General features: G+C 60.8%; 1 protein-coding gene across 5 annotated transcripts in view; it reads right to left on the reverse strand.

Annotated features, from left to right (window-relative positions):
• Nucleotides 1–15,502, reverse strand: part of MRPL23 (mitochondrial ribosomal protein L23) — a 63,413-nt gene extending 47,911 nt beyond the window's left edge. For 2 of the 5 annotated variants that reach the window (XM_058439079.1, XM_058439080.1), the window contains exons 1-4: nt 15,416–15,502; nt 11,969–12,091; nt 10,784–10,866; nt 10,137–10,210 (exon numbers count right to left, since the gene is read on the reverse strand). In XM_058439079.1, the coding sequence (XP_058295062.1) occupies nt 10,137–10,210; nt 10,784–10,866; nt 11,969–12,091; nt 15,416–15,432 (297 nt within the window). In that variant the 5' untranslated portion in view covers nt 15,433–15,502. Of the gene's footprint in view, nt 1–6,447; nt 6,705–6,727; nt 7,353–10,136; nt 10,211–10,783; nt 10,867–11,968; nt 12,092–13,452; nt 13,720–15,415 lie in introns of those variants that run through there. The other 3 variants (XM_032153825.2, XM_058439081.1, XM_058439082.1) reach the window with 3 other exon arrangements.
• Between the last annotated feature and the right edge of the window lie 1,839 nt (nt 15,503–17,341).

A 17,341-nucleotide genomic window follows, 5' to 3' on the forward strand; every position in this document is an offset into this window, starting at 1 on the left:
CTCCAACTTCCCTGGGGTGACAGGGCCTGGACCTGTGGACCCCTGTCTCTGCGGGAAGTGTTTGCTGTAGGCCCCAGGGCTGCACGCTCCTGGGACAGGCTGCGGACCCTGCACATCTGAGCTTCTATGAATTCCACGTAGAATTCCATGGGATTGCTGGAATCTTCTGTCTCATGTCTCTCAGTGAGGGAGGATGGAAAAGAAGGTCAGAGGGAAGGATGGGGTAGCGGCTCTGTCCTGGGCCCGAGGGACGTCTCTGAAGGCCAGCGCCCCCAGCCTCCCGCCATGGGCGCCCCAGAGCAGGGGTCACTCTAGCCATGGGGTGAGCCCCCTAGGGTCTCAGCTTTGCAGAGCTGGGCCCAGGCCAAGGCAAGGAGTGCAGATGTAAGGGGGAGGACAGTGGGGGGTCTCCCACCCTCTTGCAGAGCTGGCCTTGTGCAGGGAGAATGCAGGCCTGGCCGGCCCTCCCCATTGGACACAGCGTCAGGGCCCCAGCGTCCACGGAGGCCAGGGCCAATCAAAGCCAGATGTCGGAAAAACAAGAAAAGCTGACTATTTTGACTAGAAAAAGCCCTATTTACAAAGAAATAATGAAGCGATTTGGGGGGACTGGTGCTGGGGATGATCTCAGACAGGGTGGGGTGGTGAAGGCAGACGCCCAACAGGTCACTCAGGGCCTGCGTGTCCCCACCCGGCATGGTGTGGTCTGAGGCCTCGCAGGGTGCGGCTCCTGCCAGGCTGAACTGGGTGGGAACCTTGAGGGACATCCCCTCAGACACCCAGACCCAGGAAGCAGCTGTATCTGGAGGAGCAGGAGAGGCTGGAACACGGGGGCCCCAGCAGTCCTGTCCACCTGGCATGCCATGGCAAAGAGCAGCATCCACTATGGAGATCGTCCTAGGGCAGGCGGAGGGGTGGAAATATGGTCAAAGAGAAGAATTCTTGGCCCTGAAAGGACTCTTAGCCGGCTACGGAGATGAGACGGGCACTCACGTACACTGCAGCCCAGGCCCTGGCCACCACGCACAGGGCACTGCAGGCATCATGCTTGCTCCCAGGGCCCCAAGACGCAGAGGTGACAATGCAGGGAATTCCAGGGGTGCAGAGCTGTGAGCGTTGCTGCAGATAGAGAGGAGGGGACCGAGGGTGTGGCACCTGGGGAGGAGGAGGACAGAGACATGAAGATGGCAGAGAATGACAGGGAAGGGAGCATGTACAAGGCGGCCAGACCCTGGGGCTGGGCACCTCGGTCCAACCCCTGAGCCCCAACCCGAGCCCCAGCCCAGGCCAAGCTCCCAGGGCCCTGCAGGAACCACCTGGGGGCCAGCCCAAGAGCAAAGACGCCATCCGCATCCACGCCTCTCCCCAGCTTCCAAGCCACTCGGGAGCCCACCTGCGCCCCTCGTGAGAAGCAGCCCAGGAAGATGTCGCCTTTATGAGCACCCCATCTGGAGCTCCACAGTGGGGACGTCTGTGGAGCCGGCCCCATCCCTTGGCCACCCTCAGGCACCTCTACAGCCTGGGACAGTCACTTCCTCGGTGAGGCTACAGCAGCCTCACATGCACACCCCAGGCAGAAAGTGCCCGATCCCTCCAAGAGGAATGGCAAGCTCACATCCATGTAAAAATGTGCACACGCGTGTGCACCACAGCCTTGCTCACGAGAGCCAAAAGGCGGAAGCCGCCACGTGTCTGTTGAGGGACGGCGGAGGAACACGAGGACCGTTCACCCAGTGGAGCATGACTCAGCCACAGAGGGAAGGAGATCCTGGCGCAGGCTGTGACATGGGTGCGCCCTGAAGATGCCACACCAAGTGAAATAAGCCAGACACGAAAAGCCACACAGACCCTGAGTGGTTCACTCATGAAACATCCAGAACAGGCCAATCCAAAGCAGACCAGTCGTAGCCAGGGGCAGAAGGGAGCAGGGAGCTGGGAGCTCCAGCTAAGGGGTGCACGTTGCTTTCTGGGTGATGAAAATGTCCTAGTAGGCTACACAACACTGAGAATATACTAGAAGCCATTGAGTGGGTGGATTGTAGGGTATGTGAACTTCATCTCAATAAAGCTGTTTTTTAAAAATAGAAAAGAGCATCCCAAGGCCAGTGCTCTCTCCAATCACTGCAGCCACAGGCCTCCTGCTCTGGGGGACCCACCGTGCCCAGGCAGGGATGCTAGGCGGTGCTCGGCTCATGCCACCTGCCCACTCAGCCAGGCCCTGGCCAGGAGCACCCACCAAAGCCCGAGGAACAGGATGGCAGCCCGGCTTTCCCACCTGGCCAAGCTGACTTCCTGAATCGGGCAGTCACTCACTCACTCGTTCACTCAGCTAATACGGCTGACGGTTGCAGGAAAGGTGGGAGGTGGGAGGGCAGCCCCAAGATGGCAGCCACTACAGCTACCTTCAAGGGGCTGGCCTTCTCCAGCCTGTCCTCACTTTAAGCCCTGGGGTGGACCAGGAGGAACCGCTGTGTCCCTGGCCTTCGTCGCCTGCTGGAGGCCAGAAGGTGGGAACCCCCAGTGCAGACAGGCGACCGCGAATGTGACTTCAGGCTCCAGACTGCAGAGGCGTGTGTTGGCTAGCTTGAGGCAGAGGGGCCCAAGGAGGTGGGTGGGGGCAGGACAGGGCAGAGGAGGAGCCCCGGGAGCCAGGGACAAGAAGAGCCCACTCCTGCCCCAGCACCTGGCTGCTCATCTCCTGCCCCAGCACCTGGCTGCTCATCTGCCGCCAGGTACAGAAGTGATGCCATTTCGAGATGGGACACCATCAAGCTGCCCCAGGAACACCAGCAGCTCCCGAAGAGGAGAACCAGATGCCCCAGATGCCCACAGGAGGGAGGGTGGCCAGAGGGGTTTCTGCTCCATTCCGGCAGCTTGGCTCTTACCTGGAGCTACCAGGGCATGGGCTCCTGTGGGCCGTAGAGCTGGGCCCATCATGGCTATAACTCATCAGCATGGAGAAGTGGGGCCATCCAGCTCTGAGCACAGCCCCGTGCAGTCCCGAGGGCCCCTCCGCCCCTTCCCACGCATGCAGTGTGGCACTGCCTGGGCCTTGCATCACCCCTGCATGGCAATAAATGAACATAAATGGGGACACGGAGCAGTGCTGTCGGCTCTCTCCCTCGTCCTGTTGCCTTTGTCTCTGGCTGCCTCCGACCCTGCTCCCAGCTGGAGATGTCCACGAGGGGAAGGGCTGTCATGTTGGGGGAGACCGAGGCAAGGCCGCGGGCCCACTTGCTATCTCTTGGGTCAGGGTCCCTCTCCCACTTCTGCCACGCTGAGGATGTCCAGACACAGGTGGGAGTGGTCTTGTCAGCCTCGGGAGATTAATCTTTCCGGGCGAGTCCCTTCTGCAGGAACAGCCTGTTTGGGTTGGACGGGGGTCTTGCCCAGGTGTGGGGGTGGTGAGGTTGACACCCAGGCCAGAGGGGCCCTGTGAGACCCTCTCTGGTCCCCATGCATGAAAGAGCCTGTGTTAGCACATGAGCCACTACAGTGGGGCCCTTGTACTGGGGAGAAGACAGACCTGCCCAGGTGCTGGTCCCTCCCTCCCTGAGCCTCCAGGCAGGAGTGGGTTATGGGAGCTGGCGCGTCCAGCCAGCTCCTTCTCTGGGCTGTGTGTGTGCCTGGGGTGGTGGGAGCAGACCCCCGGCTGAACCCCTGAGCATCCCACTCCACCCAGGGCCCTTCCTGTGGGCCCTCCCCACATGGCCCTGGTTGGCTACCCCAAGCTCAGCTCCACAGGTGCGGCACGCAGGGCTCTTGGAGAGAGGCCGAGCCTTCCAGACCCTGAGTGGGGCCGCCTGCCTACCCTGGCCTGTTCCGCGCTCCTCTGCAGCAGGCATGTGAGGTGGGTGTGGGTGCTTTGGGGAGACTATCCAGTGACATGGCTAGGTCATGCCACACGCAGCTGGGACAGATACCTGGGGGCTTCAGTTCTGATACCCGGCTCAGACCAGAAACCATTGGTCAAGTGAACAACCCAGAAAGTGGGGTCTTGTGTGAATCATCCACCCCCGCCGAGGACTGGCAGCCCTGTTTCTCACACTGGACAGCCACACACCCGTCCCTATCCTCCATTATTCAAGAAATGCGCCCAGCCTCACCCCGCGCTCATCCCCGCATTTTGGTCTTGCCTCCATCTGGGTACTCCCTGGGACTGGGCCCATGCCATGCACTTGGCAGGCCCCTGAGGCTATTATCTCCCCTAAGACTCTGCCCTCAGCCAGCCCCTTTCCGGGGTCAGCGGGCTGCCATGCAGAAGGATGCCCAGTGGCGACTGGGGAGTGAGGGAGCCCCCGGTGTGCTGTGGAGATGGGGATGCAGTAGCTCCCCAGCCCCTTTCTCCTCCCTGGCAGGGAGGCCTGTGGGAGACATGGAGGCTGCGACGGGACAGCACAGGCCAGGGTGAGACAGGGCGGGAGGAGGATCTGGAGGCCGGGGTGGCTGGAGCCGGAGTCAGGGCTGCGTCTGGGGGTGGCGGCCGTGATGGAGTGTGCCTGGTGCGCTGGCCGCCAGCAGGGCTGCTAACGGCCCCTGTGTGCGGGGCTGGACGTGCCGTGGATGAAGGATGGGATTCCTCTTCCCCTGCTGTGAATTAGGGTCCTCAGAGCTCTAGGCCCCATGAATTATTTCTCTAAGGAAAACACAGTTGACTCCATTTCTCCGGCTCCACTTCCTGACCTTCCCCATCCCTTTAAATCAACATTGAAGGGTGAGCTTGCCCGGGCCTTCACCCCCTAGTGGAGCGCTTCCCCCGCCGCATCCCCTCCTGCCTGCACTCTGGGCTGGGGGAGGGGAGGCTGAGCCAGCTGCCACGCCATCTCCTCTTGCAAGACCCTCGGAGGCTGCCCAAGCAGAAGGAAAAGCTAGGACCCTCACTCAGACCACAACAGGCCCACGCTGCAGATCAGGGTTGGTCCCGAGGCCATGGGACACCTGTGTTCTGAGCATTCAGATGGGGAGGCTTACACAGCAAACCCAACTTTGGGCAAGAAGGCCACGCCGTGGGCTTTCCCCGAGACACCCGAGTGCGGCTCCGTCCTGGTCAGGGTGGAGCACAGACGGCTCCCAACATACACATGGGCCCTGGTTTTGATTCCCAACCCCAAAGCCGGAGCCGCCTGCACACAGCAGGGAGGGGGCCTTGCTCTGGCCTCCATGTTGGGTTTTCTAGGGAAGCACTGGAACCAAGGACAGGCTAAGAAAAACAGAGGAGCCCCCGGGCCTCTGCAACCCGTCCTGAGGACGCACCAGCTGCCACATGGAGATGGGGCCAGAAGGGGCTCTGGAGGCCCTGGGCCTCACCAGATGCAGGGGTTCTGGGAAAAGGGGCTGGAAACCTTCCGGGCTCCTTGGAAGGTTCTGAATAAGACATCATTAAAACCAAAAATCAATTCTGTATCCAGCTCAGGGCCCCCTGGAGGCTGCCCCGGCCGGCCTGTCCAGCTTTGCTGGAACGGGAACCCAGGCCAGTCTGCCAGGTTCAGGCCCCAAAAACGGCGGCCGGGCAACCCTCTTTTGCTCCCACAGGCCAGGCCAGGCTAGGAAAGGCAGCACAGAGCCTCTGGCAGGGCCACAGGCTTCCACGCAGAACCCTTTAGACAAGAATCAGAGGCAGGGGTCGTGCGTCCTGACCTGCCCTGGGCCGACAGAACAAGGGTCTAGACCCAGGCATCCACCCAGACACTGCGAGGCCACTGGGCACCTCAAACAGGACGCTCAAGCCCACCCTCTCCTCTCTCGACCTGTCCACCCCCAGGGCTGAGAAGCCCACAGAACTGTTTTGCAGTGGTTGCTGGCCACACCTTGCACCCTGCCCTAACCACCCTTCCAGGCTGGGTCCTCCCTGTCCCCTAGGCCCAGCCCCGGGCCTGTGCCCGACAGCACCTCTCCGCCATGGCTCTCCTGAGACACTGCTGCCCTCGGATCCCTTCCCGGCCCTTCTCGGGTTCTTGCTGCCAACAGTGCCAAACCAAAACCCACAGGCGGGCCGGAGTTCCCTCACCAGGCCCCCTGAAGGCTGCTGACCTGGCAGCCCCTCCCCAGAACTTCTGTCCAGGCCAGGCTGTTCCCTCACCCGGCGTCGCCCCGTGCTCATGCTGACCCCTCTATTCCTCCCGACGCCTCTGGGCTCAGGCTCTGAATGCGGGCGCTCAGAATTATCTTTTGGGTCTTTTCACCTGCGTATCTCATTCCCCACCTGGCATGCAGCTCCGAGCCTGTGTGTGGCCCTCTCTCTGGCCAACCCGCCTCCCCAGCATGGGGCCACCACGTCTCAAGTCTGCCCACCCTCAGTTCCCCGTCAACTCAGAGACCAGACCCCGGCCGCACCCACTGCCCAGACCCTGGGAAAGCAGAGCCAGGCCACGTGGTGCTCAGAGCTGGGGGGTGGCTGCTGCGTGTCTGGCACCCAGAGACCCAAGAGAAGAAGGAAACAGAGCTTCCGGCTCTTTCTCCTGCAGCAGGACTTTTATTTAGGTGTCAGGACTGCTCTGCCACAGTTGCCCACCTGGGGCGTGCCCCTGCTGGCCGCCCCGTCACAGCCCGAACCAGCTAGGGATGCCGCCCCGCCGCGGGTCGCTGCTCTGCCTCTGCTGCCTCTCCTCCTCGAGCATGCTGTAGAGGTCGTCGGCAGCGCTGCCTTCAGGGCTCTCGTCTTTCTCGGGAAACAGATCTGGGAACGTGAAGGTCTGTCCATGGGCCTAAGGCGGAGAACAAAGGCTCCAGCCAGAGCTGCAAAGACTCCTCGGCAGAGGGGTCCATGGGGGAGCCTCATGCTTTCTGGCAGCCCCTTTCTGCCGGCGCCGGATTCGACTGCTCAGAGGTACCTCCCTGGGCCTCCTGGGGCAGCGTCCCTGCCTGGAATGTAAGCACCCCCACAGCCATCGGCCCCCAGCTGTCATGCTGCAGCAGAGGTCACAGCTCTAGGACAAGGCCGCTTTCCCCACCATTGTCTCTTTAGGGCCTGATGTCTGCCCCCGCCCTGGGTGCACCCATTTACTAGCACGGGGCCACCTGGTTGGCAGAGGGGGGGGCAGGAACAAGGCATGGAAAAACATGACACAAATCACGTCTGGTACCACGCTGAACCTGTCCATCCAAAATGCCTCAGGCTCTACTCACATTAAAGCTCCTCGTCCTCCCAGCCCAGAGCCTGGCAATTAAAATGAACATCACGTACGAAGAAACATGCACGTGCGGCAGCTGATAGATCAGGACCGGCTCTGTCAATTAACTGGTCTTACATCTTCTGCTGAGTTCAGAATATGTCTGTGTCAGCCAAGCCCCAGCCCAGGCCACAGCATGTGGCTCGGGTTCACGAGAAGGAGGGGATACTGCTCCTTGGGGACCTAAGCAAATATGAGGAGCCATTTTAACTTGCTAATGATTACTAAGTAGCTCCAAAGCTAAGGGGTGAGAGGCAGAAAGAGCAGACCAGAGGAGAGGGAAGGGAAGGGAAGAGGGAGGAGTGGGCCGGCACATGTCGGGGAGCAGCCGCCCTTCTGTTTCCAGACAGGTGGAGGAGGAGTGAGGATGGCACCCGAATCTGGAAACCTTTAGTCAGTAAAATCAGTCAAGTACACTTGGCTCTTGCAGACCCTTGTTGTGTAAATAAATTTGGACGTGGGCAGGCAGCCAAGTATGATCTGAAACAGGCCCGGATTCCACTCTGCGAGGGAGGTGTATGCACCCTGATCCCTGGTGCAGAGCGCAGGGGCTGGTGGGGAGAGTGGCACTGCGTGCGCCGTAGCCGGCCTGCAGGAGGATTGGCTTACACAGCTCTAAACTTTGCATCTTTTAAAATACCAAGGGGCAATCGTTCACATGTGAGGCTGACTGCCCAGAATGGGAGATTTACCTTTACCATGTGGAGGTGACTCTGCTAGTTTTCTGAGGCAAGGGGAACCCAAAATGACAGTTTAAAACACAAACATGGCCATTTGTCATAGCTTCGGGAAGAAATGGGGAAAGGTGGTGAGAGACAAACACCGTTTGGGGATGCCAAGCATGGTTTCTCAGGGGGTTCCCCTTTCTAGAAGAGTTCACCTTGTACCTAAAAAAAAAGCCCTTGATCCTTCCAAAAAGGAGAGAGACAGCTGATCGGGGTAAAGGACAGGAATGGAGAAAAATGTCCTAATGACAAGTAAACAAGGCAGCCCTGCCTTCAGGAATCCCAGGGCGCCCTGGGGGCTGCTGCCTGCCTGGACCTGGAGGCCGGAGCCCCGAGCACAGAGCTCGGCCCAGCTGGCGGCAGCGGCTTGTTCTGGAGTTGCCTCTCATGTCGTGCGCCCTTCATTCCTGCGCCGCTCAGCGTCCACACAAGCCTCGGGGCAGCGGGCAGTCAATGGTCTTTTTGTTGTGTGGGTCACTGAGGCGCTGGTTACAGCTCCCAGGACTTTGGGCCAAGGAGATGCTTATCAGGTTGTCGGGGAAAAAAATGTGGGACTCCCACCATGTGGGACAGGGCCTTTCCACAGTGGCCAAATCCAAATAAAGTGGATAATTTTATCTTTCTAATGCTCCCTCCCTGGGCTTTGCAATTAGCAGTGATTCTAAGCCCTGGCGCAGGGCCCAGGGGGACACGCTGAGCAAGGTCTCAGCAGACACGAGACAGGAAAGGGCCTTGACAGTCCCCTTTGCGGGGGGACAGGGACCAACAGCCACGGCCCATTTCTAGGCTGTGCAAAGATCTGCTGGAGTTCAGGAAGGGGGGTGAGGACCCATTACCAATTTTAATTCTGGAACAGGAGGAGCCATGCCCAACAGGGACCCCTCAGGCTCCCAGTTGCCCTGCCCTGTCTCTGGCTGCCTGGACTTCACAGAGGGAGAACGACACGCGGGCAGCAGCTGCAGACACCGGATCCCAGAGCTGCTGGGTTCAGTTTTCATGGGAGGTGGGGCCCAGAGGAAAAACGCAAGGGTTCAGATGACTCGAATGCCACTTGTAACCGTAGCTGCCTCTGAAGTGCCCGTGGCAGTGCCGGCACACGGGATGTCCACCCACATGCCATGACAAAGACAGATGGGCCCGACTGACACTGAGCACACAGAGGCCTTTATGAGGCCAACGGCTGCTCTCCCCACCTGGATTGGCTGATTTCATGCACAGCAAATATTAGGCCAAATTATTCCGGGGGCCCCTGTTTAGAACAACAAATGTGACTGATTTTCAGAAAAGCTGCCATGCTAACTTGGCCTTTTTAACAAATTGCCTCCTTAGCCCCAAAATAGGCCGGCTGGCCCAGGAGGCGGTTTTCACAATAGTGTTACTGCCATCTAGTGGCAGGGGCCGCTGGCTCGGCCTCCAGGGACCGTTTACACCGGAAGACAGCCCCATCCCCACCCAGTAGGCCAGCCCCAGGGGCAGAGTGGGGAGGCCCAGGACGCGGCCGGGGCGGGCTGTAGACATCTTGGCCTAGAGAGAAAGTGCCTCTGGGTTTGCCTGGGACTCAAAATGAAGAGCCCGAACAAAGGCTTTGAAACTGTGGGTCTCACTACCGAGAAGTCTGGGTTTCAGAAACTGAAGGCCCAGGCAATGTGGGGTGAGGGTTCTTCTTCCCCAGAGCCCCCCCAGAATACATAAGAAAGCACCTGCTCAGAACCAGCCTGCTGAGCCCTAACAAGTGCATGGGACCTGCTACCCTGCAATGCAGGGCATGGGCCTCAGCCAACACCCTGGCCAGCCAGACCTGCCTGGGCACCAAAGACCTTTGCCCTCAGGGGCCTCAGACTCTGCCTCCGAGTCTGAAACCCGGCCAAGGAAAGGCTCTCCAGAGGCCGGGGCCTCCCATGCTCAGACACCCTGGTGTGTGTTGGAGCTGAAACCCACTAGGCCTGTGATGGCTGCCTTTGCCCACAGAGAATTCAAACTTCAAAATCACAAAATGGCTGGACACTGAGACATGCCCCATGTGCCCCAGTGCTCACGTGCTCCCAGTGCCACCACTGACACCCCCAAGGCCGTGACGGAGCGTGACCTTATGTGGAACCTGCCTCTGCGCTGAGGCCCTGAGATCCAGCCTCACGGGGGCTCCCTGGGCCCCAGCGCAACGTCTCCGGCACAAACATCCCCAAGGACACAGTTGCGAGGAGCCCCTCGGAGGCCCCGCTGGGGCTAGCCAGCTCACACGCACCAGCTGCACGTAGGCGACCTTGTAGTCCGGCTTCTTGATCCTCACGTTTCTGTGATCTCTTTTCTTGTTAGAGCCTGCCGGAAAGGAGTGAAAAAAAAAAATCAGAACTTTAAAAAAATCAGAACTTTAAAAAATTACATCCTCAGAGGTCAATGCCACTAAAACCAATCTCTGCTCTCTTAAAAATGCAAATATGTTTTTAAAAACTCAAAAAGGCGATTTCTCAGGGAAATAGGCACTGTAATCAAATGAGCCAGCACAGCAGGCTCGCAGGCTCCTCCCATCTCCGAACAGAGGCCAGCAGGTTCTCAACAAAGGAGCAGACACGGCACCAGCCAGGGCACATGACAGGGGCTTATGGAATAGAGAGCACTTTGCTGCCCAGCCTCAGCCACTGCAGTCCCACCTCAGGGGCTGACGGCAGGAGTCAGGGCTCAGAATGGACCTCAGGCCAGCCCAGTTGAATTCCATCCCTGCTCTGGCACGTAAGCACCGTGTGACCCTGACAAGTCACCCTGTGCCTCAGTTTCCCATGAGCCAAGTCAGACAAAGACCCCCATGAAGTAGCTGAGGCTGTGGCTCGGTGAGGTGGGCATGTGGCACAGATGGGCACGACATCAACAGGAGAACCTCAAGTGGGCACTCACCATGCTGCACCCGTGTCCGCACGGCAGCCACAGGCACATTATAGATGCTCTCGAGGTAATTCCTGAGGTCCACCCTTGTCATTCTGGAGGCGAAGGAGAAAGAAAACGGCATCTTAACCAGGCTAAAAGCCAAAAACACTGTCCCAGACACACAAGCACCCAAGGCTGAGAGGCCAACAGACCAAGACCCACAGGCGGCAGGGATGAGGGCTGGGTACATCAGCGGCACTAGTGGGGCCAGGCAGCCCCAGCAACACCAGTGCTGCTGGCTGCAAGGCTCCCTACTCTGGGCACACCAGCATAGGGTGGCAGTGGCATAGACCCCAGGGAGTGAGAGCACTGCCCAACCAACCCCTGGCCTGCTCCACAGCCCGACATGGCTCCCTGCTCCGGGCAAGTGCCTATGAGAGGAGGTTACAGTCTCTGCACACTCCTGGCTGGCAGGTGCCCCACCTCATCTACCCTGGGGCCCAGTGGCAGCATCAGGGTTAGGCCTGCTCTGCGGCTGATGGTGCTCTGCGGTTCTAGGAAGTACCTTCTGGAAAGGCCTGCCTGGCATTCGGTGCATTAACTGCAAGTTCCCTCCACTGTAGAACCTCACGGTCACTGTCAACTCAGCTTCTGGGCCCCTGCAGGCTGCACAGGCCTGACCTCCGCCCCCAGGGGAGCTCATGCTGCTGCCCCACCTGGCTCGCGTCAACCCTGAGCTGGGGAACTGTAAACTTAAACACTGCAGAGCAGCAACCCAGTTTTGCTCGCAGGGATTATGCATTTCTCTGAAGGTCAAGGAGGCTCTTCTGAGCGGTTCTGCACTTCACAGCCTGCTCCCAACCCAGCCTCCCAGGGCGCCGCTCCTAAAAAGAAGTTGCAAGAACTCAACAGAAGACACGAGCACAGAGGTCCAAATTTTAAGGCTTCCAGTGAAGCCCTCCCCAGGTGGAGGGCGGCGTGCAGCATGCCTGCCGGGCTCCACACCTACGGGCACTCCATCAATACTTGACAGGCAGGGCCACCTGAGGTGCCTTCCCAGCAGGAAGAGGCTAGCACATGAGCTGAGTTGTTTAACTCAGGACCCAGGCCCCCCGAGGGCACTCTCCCAACCCAGCGGGAAAACTTCCGGGCTCACTCCATGGGGATCCCCCCGAGGGTGCTACCCCACCCCAGCCGGAATCCTCCCAGACTCACTCCATGGGGATCCGGAACTGCACAGTGTCCTCGGGCTGGGTCACACCGGGCCGCACCAGCTGAATGAAGAAGTTGGTTCGGAACACCCGAAGTTGTGGGCCACCCAACTGGTACAGGGGGTACCTGTACAGAAGAGATTGGGTCCACGCCACACACTTAGGCCAAGGCAGCCCGACACGCCAACCCTGCAGACCTCCAAGTGTCCACTCACAACAGGGTGGGTAGAAAAGGGGGTAGCTAACACTGCGGACCCCTGAGTGTCCACTCACAACACGGGTGGGCAGGAAAGAGGTAGCTATCAGCAGGTCACCACCCAAGGACAAAGAGGTCCCCACAGCCCCGTTCTCACATGGGCCTGCCAAGGTGGACAGCCAGTCCCTAGCATCGACTTAAGGAGCATGGGCTGTTAACCCCCAAGGTCAGACTTTAGAAAGGGCCAATGGACAAAAATCAGAACCCCGCAAACAGCATTCCCCCAATAAGCTGATGGCAAGGCTCAAAGACGTGTGTTGGGGCACTGATACCCCTGGAAGAGCAGACCCCACGCGGCTGGCCCACTCTCCTGCTGCTCAGGTGAAGTGGAGCTGCAGAGGACCACACACCATGGGACAGAAAGGCCAGCTCCACACTCTCCCGGTGGCTGCAGGGCCTAGCTCCTCGGTATGGAGAACGCAGGCTAACCAGGCTTAGGCTCCTAGAAGATGGTGCTGCCAACAGACTCTGATTCAGTACACTAAATGAGTTGACTGCACCACACCCCAGCACCCCGCTAAAAGCCAGCAGAGGCAGTTGGAGAGGTGCCAAGTGGCCACCGCAAACTAGACCGGCACTCTGCCTGGGCTGGTGGGCCAGGTGACAATTGTGCAGAATCTCTAGCCAGTTGGTTTCGTGCATTCTCCCATGTTCAGCTGGGTGGACAGGCAGCACTGTCCTACCCGCCCCCACCCCCGTTCCTGTCCCCTGCCACTGCTGGCACACCCTGGCTCTATCTGGGCCTCAGAGATGGGGGGAGGAGAAGCACAGGAGAAACAGGTCTGCTGGGTCTCGGGGGATGTGGGATCTGAGAGCCCAGGTGCAGGTCTTGGTGGAGGGGGAGCACAGGGGCTCTTTAGAGGTCTCTGGTGTCCTATCTGAGGTACTGCACATGGCCCTGACCTTGGGGAACACCCAGCACCAAGTTAAGAGGGGCTCCATGAGGCCAACGCTACCCCAAGCTTCACATGAATTTCATGCTGGCCTCTGCCTGTCTAGGGAAGATGATGAGGAAGTGAGGGCCAGAGGCCTTGGGTGGGGTGTTCCTGAAGGGCCAACAGTGGTGGGCAGGGCTGAGCCTCTGGGCCTGAGGGCCTGGCAGGGGCCCGGAGCTGCCGGGAGCTCTCAGAGGCAAGGCGCCTGTAACAAAGCCCAATCACTAATAATGTCCACCCCAGGCCTCCTGATGACCACACTGACACTTGGGCCAGTGGGGCTGAGTCTTCACTCACCCAACCCCAGCAGAGCCTCCTCTTGGGCACGGCCTTGGCCTTTCCAAGCCTCAGAGTGCAGCCTTCAGGGATGGGCCCAAGTGAGAGGCCGAGAAGAAAGGGTGGGCTCTGGAGGTGGAGGAGCCTGACTTGTTTTACCCACAGGTTCAGGCTAGCCATGGCCACCCGAGGGGCTCACACATTCCCTCTGGTGACCAGCTGTGGGACTGCAGGAGGGGAGACAAAGTTTGGGGACTCCCAGTAAACAGTCGAAAAGAGGGTTCAACAGCTCCCAGGCCATTAATTTTCGAGTCTCCAGGCTTGGGGCCTGAAGGGCACACTTTGCTAAGGGTTTGAAGGGCCATGTGTGGGCTTGAGGTGAGAGGCTGGCAGGGGTTGGGCCAGGACTATTCACTGTCCTTGTTCCCACAGGCAGAGCCTCTCCAGGCTGGAGCGCAGGCTGTCTGTGCATGGAGCCTGCAGATCTGGAACAATCTGCACTGTCGACACCCAGGGCCCCAGGACAGGGCTCTAAGGCCTCTCTGTTGGACTCGAACCCTTGTGGGCCCACCAGCCCTCAGTTCCCTCAGTCCCACTCTCTCCTGGGAGCACCCCAAGCACTCCGCATGGTACTTCACAAGCACCTCCACCGTAACCTATCTCAAGTAGAACTCTGCACTAACTTCTTCCTCAAAACACAAAAACCTGGCTCACTGCCACCAGCCTGCCTCCCCACAGCCCCACGAGTGACTCACCCAGGATCCCACCCTCTCGGCACCCCCGCCCCAGCTGCATCCAGTCCACAGCAAGTCCAGTCAGCGCTCCCTGCAAAGGCTCCCTGGCAACAGGAGTGTGTGCACTGCTGGGTGAGCGGGCCCGCTGCCTCCAAGGCAACCATACCTGATCCATTTCCAGAGACCCACCACCCTTGGCCCTTCAGGAACACTCTACCCGGGTCCTCTGACCCTCACTTCCTCCTCATTCTCCAAGCACAGGCGAAGGGCCAGCGTGGAATTCACGTGAGGCTCAGGGCAGTGTTGGCCTTACTAAGACCCTTTCTTCCTTGGTGCTGGGTGCTCCCCAAGGTCAGGGCCACGTGCAGCACCGGTCCCAGATGTCTGCTGAACGAAGCCCCCTCCACTGGGGGTCCCACCTGCCACCCTCCCCTCTCTCCCCAGCTATGTGCAGGGGCCTCCAAAGCCACACCCTGGCCCCTTGACCGTCCCTCTCCAGAAACACTGATTACTGTTCTCCAAAACCCACCCGGGAGCTCACATCTACTGATTACGCCTGAATCATTCGTTCACCAAGAAATATGCAGGGCTTCCTGCTTCAATTTGGGGAGGGCGAAGTGGTGCAGGACAGCGCCCCGATGGCCCCCTGGGAATCCAGAGAACATGCAGAGTGGGCGTGGGGGGTCTCGGCTGAGCAGAACCGGGCCTCCGGCCCTGCCTGCCCCAAAGCCCTGAGGGCTACGGTCAGCTGCCCTTTCCCACTCAAACCCAATCTGGATTCCCAGCTTCTCTGCCTCAGGCCGCGCCCGAGCTGCGGCGGGGGCCGCCAGGGCCTCCCTGCCTGGACCCAACAGCCGACGTGGCCCCCGCCCCGTGACGACCAGAAACGTCTCCAAACAGCGCCCTCGGCCCTGACTGCGGGACCAGCCCCGGGACCGACCCCAGGCCGCCCTCCTAGTCCCCACGCGGGGGCACCGTGGCCTCCATGGGTTTGGCTCGGACCCTCTGTCCCCAGCCCGGCCCCGCCCGCCCCCTGGGGTTGCCCTAAGCTTGGCGGGGGGCTCCTCCGCCACCCGCCTCGCGTGTCCCAAGCCATGACAGGAGGTCCCGGAGAACCCTGCTTTGCCCGGGCCAGGAGGGGGCCCAGGGACGCCCACCCCGCTCCCCGGAGTCTGCACGCCCTGTGGGGTCCGTCTGCTTGTGACACTAAGGGGCGCCCCGCGGCGGGGGGGCTGACGACCCCTACTCACACCACATTCCGCGCCATGGCGGCCACGCGCGCTTCCGGGGCCCGCGAGGCGGAAGGAGCAGCGCGCCCGCCCCGCACGGCCGCCGCCTGGCACAGCGCCCCCTCGCTTCCGGAGGCCGCGCCGCCCGCCCCGCACGCGCCCGCGTTGCCCGCCCGTGCAGTCCCCAGCCCCGCGCCCGCCCCGCGCCGCCTTCTCCTCCCTCCCTGCCCCCCGCCTGTCCCGCACCCCACGTTCCTCCCCACCCCGACCCCCACTCCCCGCGCCGCAGACTCCACAGGACGCGGGGCCGCAGCAATCCCGCCCCGCACTCCCGGCCCCACAGCCTGAAGCCCGGGCCCGAGCCCCTGCTGCTCGCGCCCCGCCCACGCCCTCACCCCTCCCAGCCCCAGAGGCCTCCCACCGCCGTCGCACTCTTTCGGGCCTGTCTGCCCTGCCTCCCAGGACCTCGGCCTGCACGCCCCTCCACACCCGTGCCCCTGCCCTTTGACAGCTCCAGGCCACAGCCTGGCCCCGCACCGCTACGCTTGCAGCTGCTGGGAGCTGGAAGTGGAGACCCGGGGCTGTAGTGCTGGGGAGGGCGGGTCCCCAGGTCTGGGGTCTGAAGCCCTTCTCTCCATCTGGCTGTTTTCCCCCCGGAGCCCGGAACCCCAGGGCCCCTCCCCTCGCCCTTCTGGCCAGCCCGGTTGGCAGCCCCCCACACTGGCCACACCGGCCACGCTCTCCATCCCCGGTGCTCCCACCACGCCTCCTCCAAGAGGGCCACTGGCTTCTCCAGGCCTTGCCGTTTGCTCACTCCCTCTCCACCCTTCTGGCCAGCCCCCTCCAGCCTCTGGCAAGGCCCTCTCTACAGGGACCCCCGTCCAAGGCCCAGTCCTGTCTCCTTTCCTTGGGTAGTGCTGGCCAGGAGGGCTGCTGGGACCTTTCGGGAGTAGAGGGCGGCAGCGTCCCTCCCCTGTCCCCAGGCCTCTCCCTCCTCCCCTGGTTTCCTCTGCCTGATGGCTGGATTCAGGCCACTTCTCAGTCTATCTCTTTAACTGCCCGTGCCCCCCCACCCCCAAGCCTGGCTTGTTCCCGCACCCAACAGCACCTTAAGTGTTCTTCAGAGCAAGAGGCAGGGGTGTCATGCTTCAGAGCAAGAAGCAGGGCCATGGGTCCTGGTTGCTGCTGGGGGCAGGGGGCCCAGGCCTGCAAGTGGGAACAGGGCTGCGGGAGGGCACTGGGGTTGATGGAAATTCAGGAGGAGGAGAGGGCACTGTGCCCCTCCAAGGGCCTGGGCCAGGTAGGGCTGGAGTTCCTCCTGATGAGTGGGTTTGAGTGGAAATGACTCCAGCGGGTCTATCTAGCATGAAGGCATTGAAGCAGGATGGAGTGAGAAGTGGGACAGAGTGGGCAGGGAAGGTGGTGGCAGCTGTCCCCACTGTTGTCCAGGCTTGCGTGGGGTGGAGAAGCTCCAGGCTGCCAGTGGCAGGGTCCCAGGAGGCTGGTGACCAGACGGGCCTTTGCCCAGCAGCAGGTGCCCTTGGCCAGGCCCAAGGAGCAGACTGCAGGACAGGGATGGAGCTGGAGAAGGGGGGTCCTGGGGCCGGGGGTCCTCAGGCTTCCTCTTATGTTCATGCAATGCTGCCTCTTTCGGCAGCCACATTGTGCAGTGTGCTTAGAGATATGTGGCTGCTCGAAGTTGGGTTCAAAGTTGTGGGTGGCTGATGTGGAGAGGAGGGTGATTAGAGGCCGAGCTGTGTGTCAGGGGTGGGTGCTGCTCAGATCACTGGGGCTGCTGGAGGGCGGGGGTTGAGCTGGGAGCTGAGGTCCTTCCTCAGGGTGAGGCAGGGATGGGGTGTCAATGGAGCAGACCCCTCACCACTCCTTCCATCCCTGCTTTTCTGATAATCTGCTAATGGGATCCTCTGGAAGGCATGCTAAGTATGG

This window comes from Hylobates moloch, unplaced genomic scaffold (assembly GCF_009828535.3).
Source record: "Hylobates moloch isolate HMO894 unplaced genomic scaffold, HMol_V3 SCAFFOLD_5, whole genome shotgun sequence".
Classification (NCBI taxonomy): domain Eukaryota; kingdom Metazoa; phylum Chordata; class Mammalia; order Primates; family Hylobatidae; genus Hylobates; species Hylobates moloch.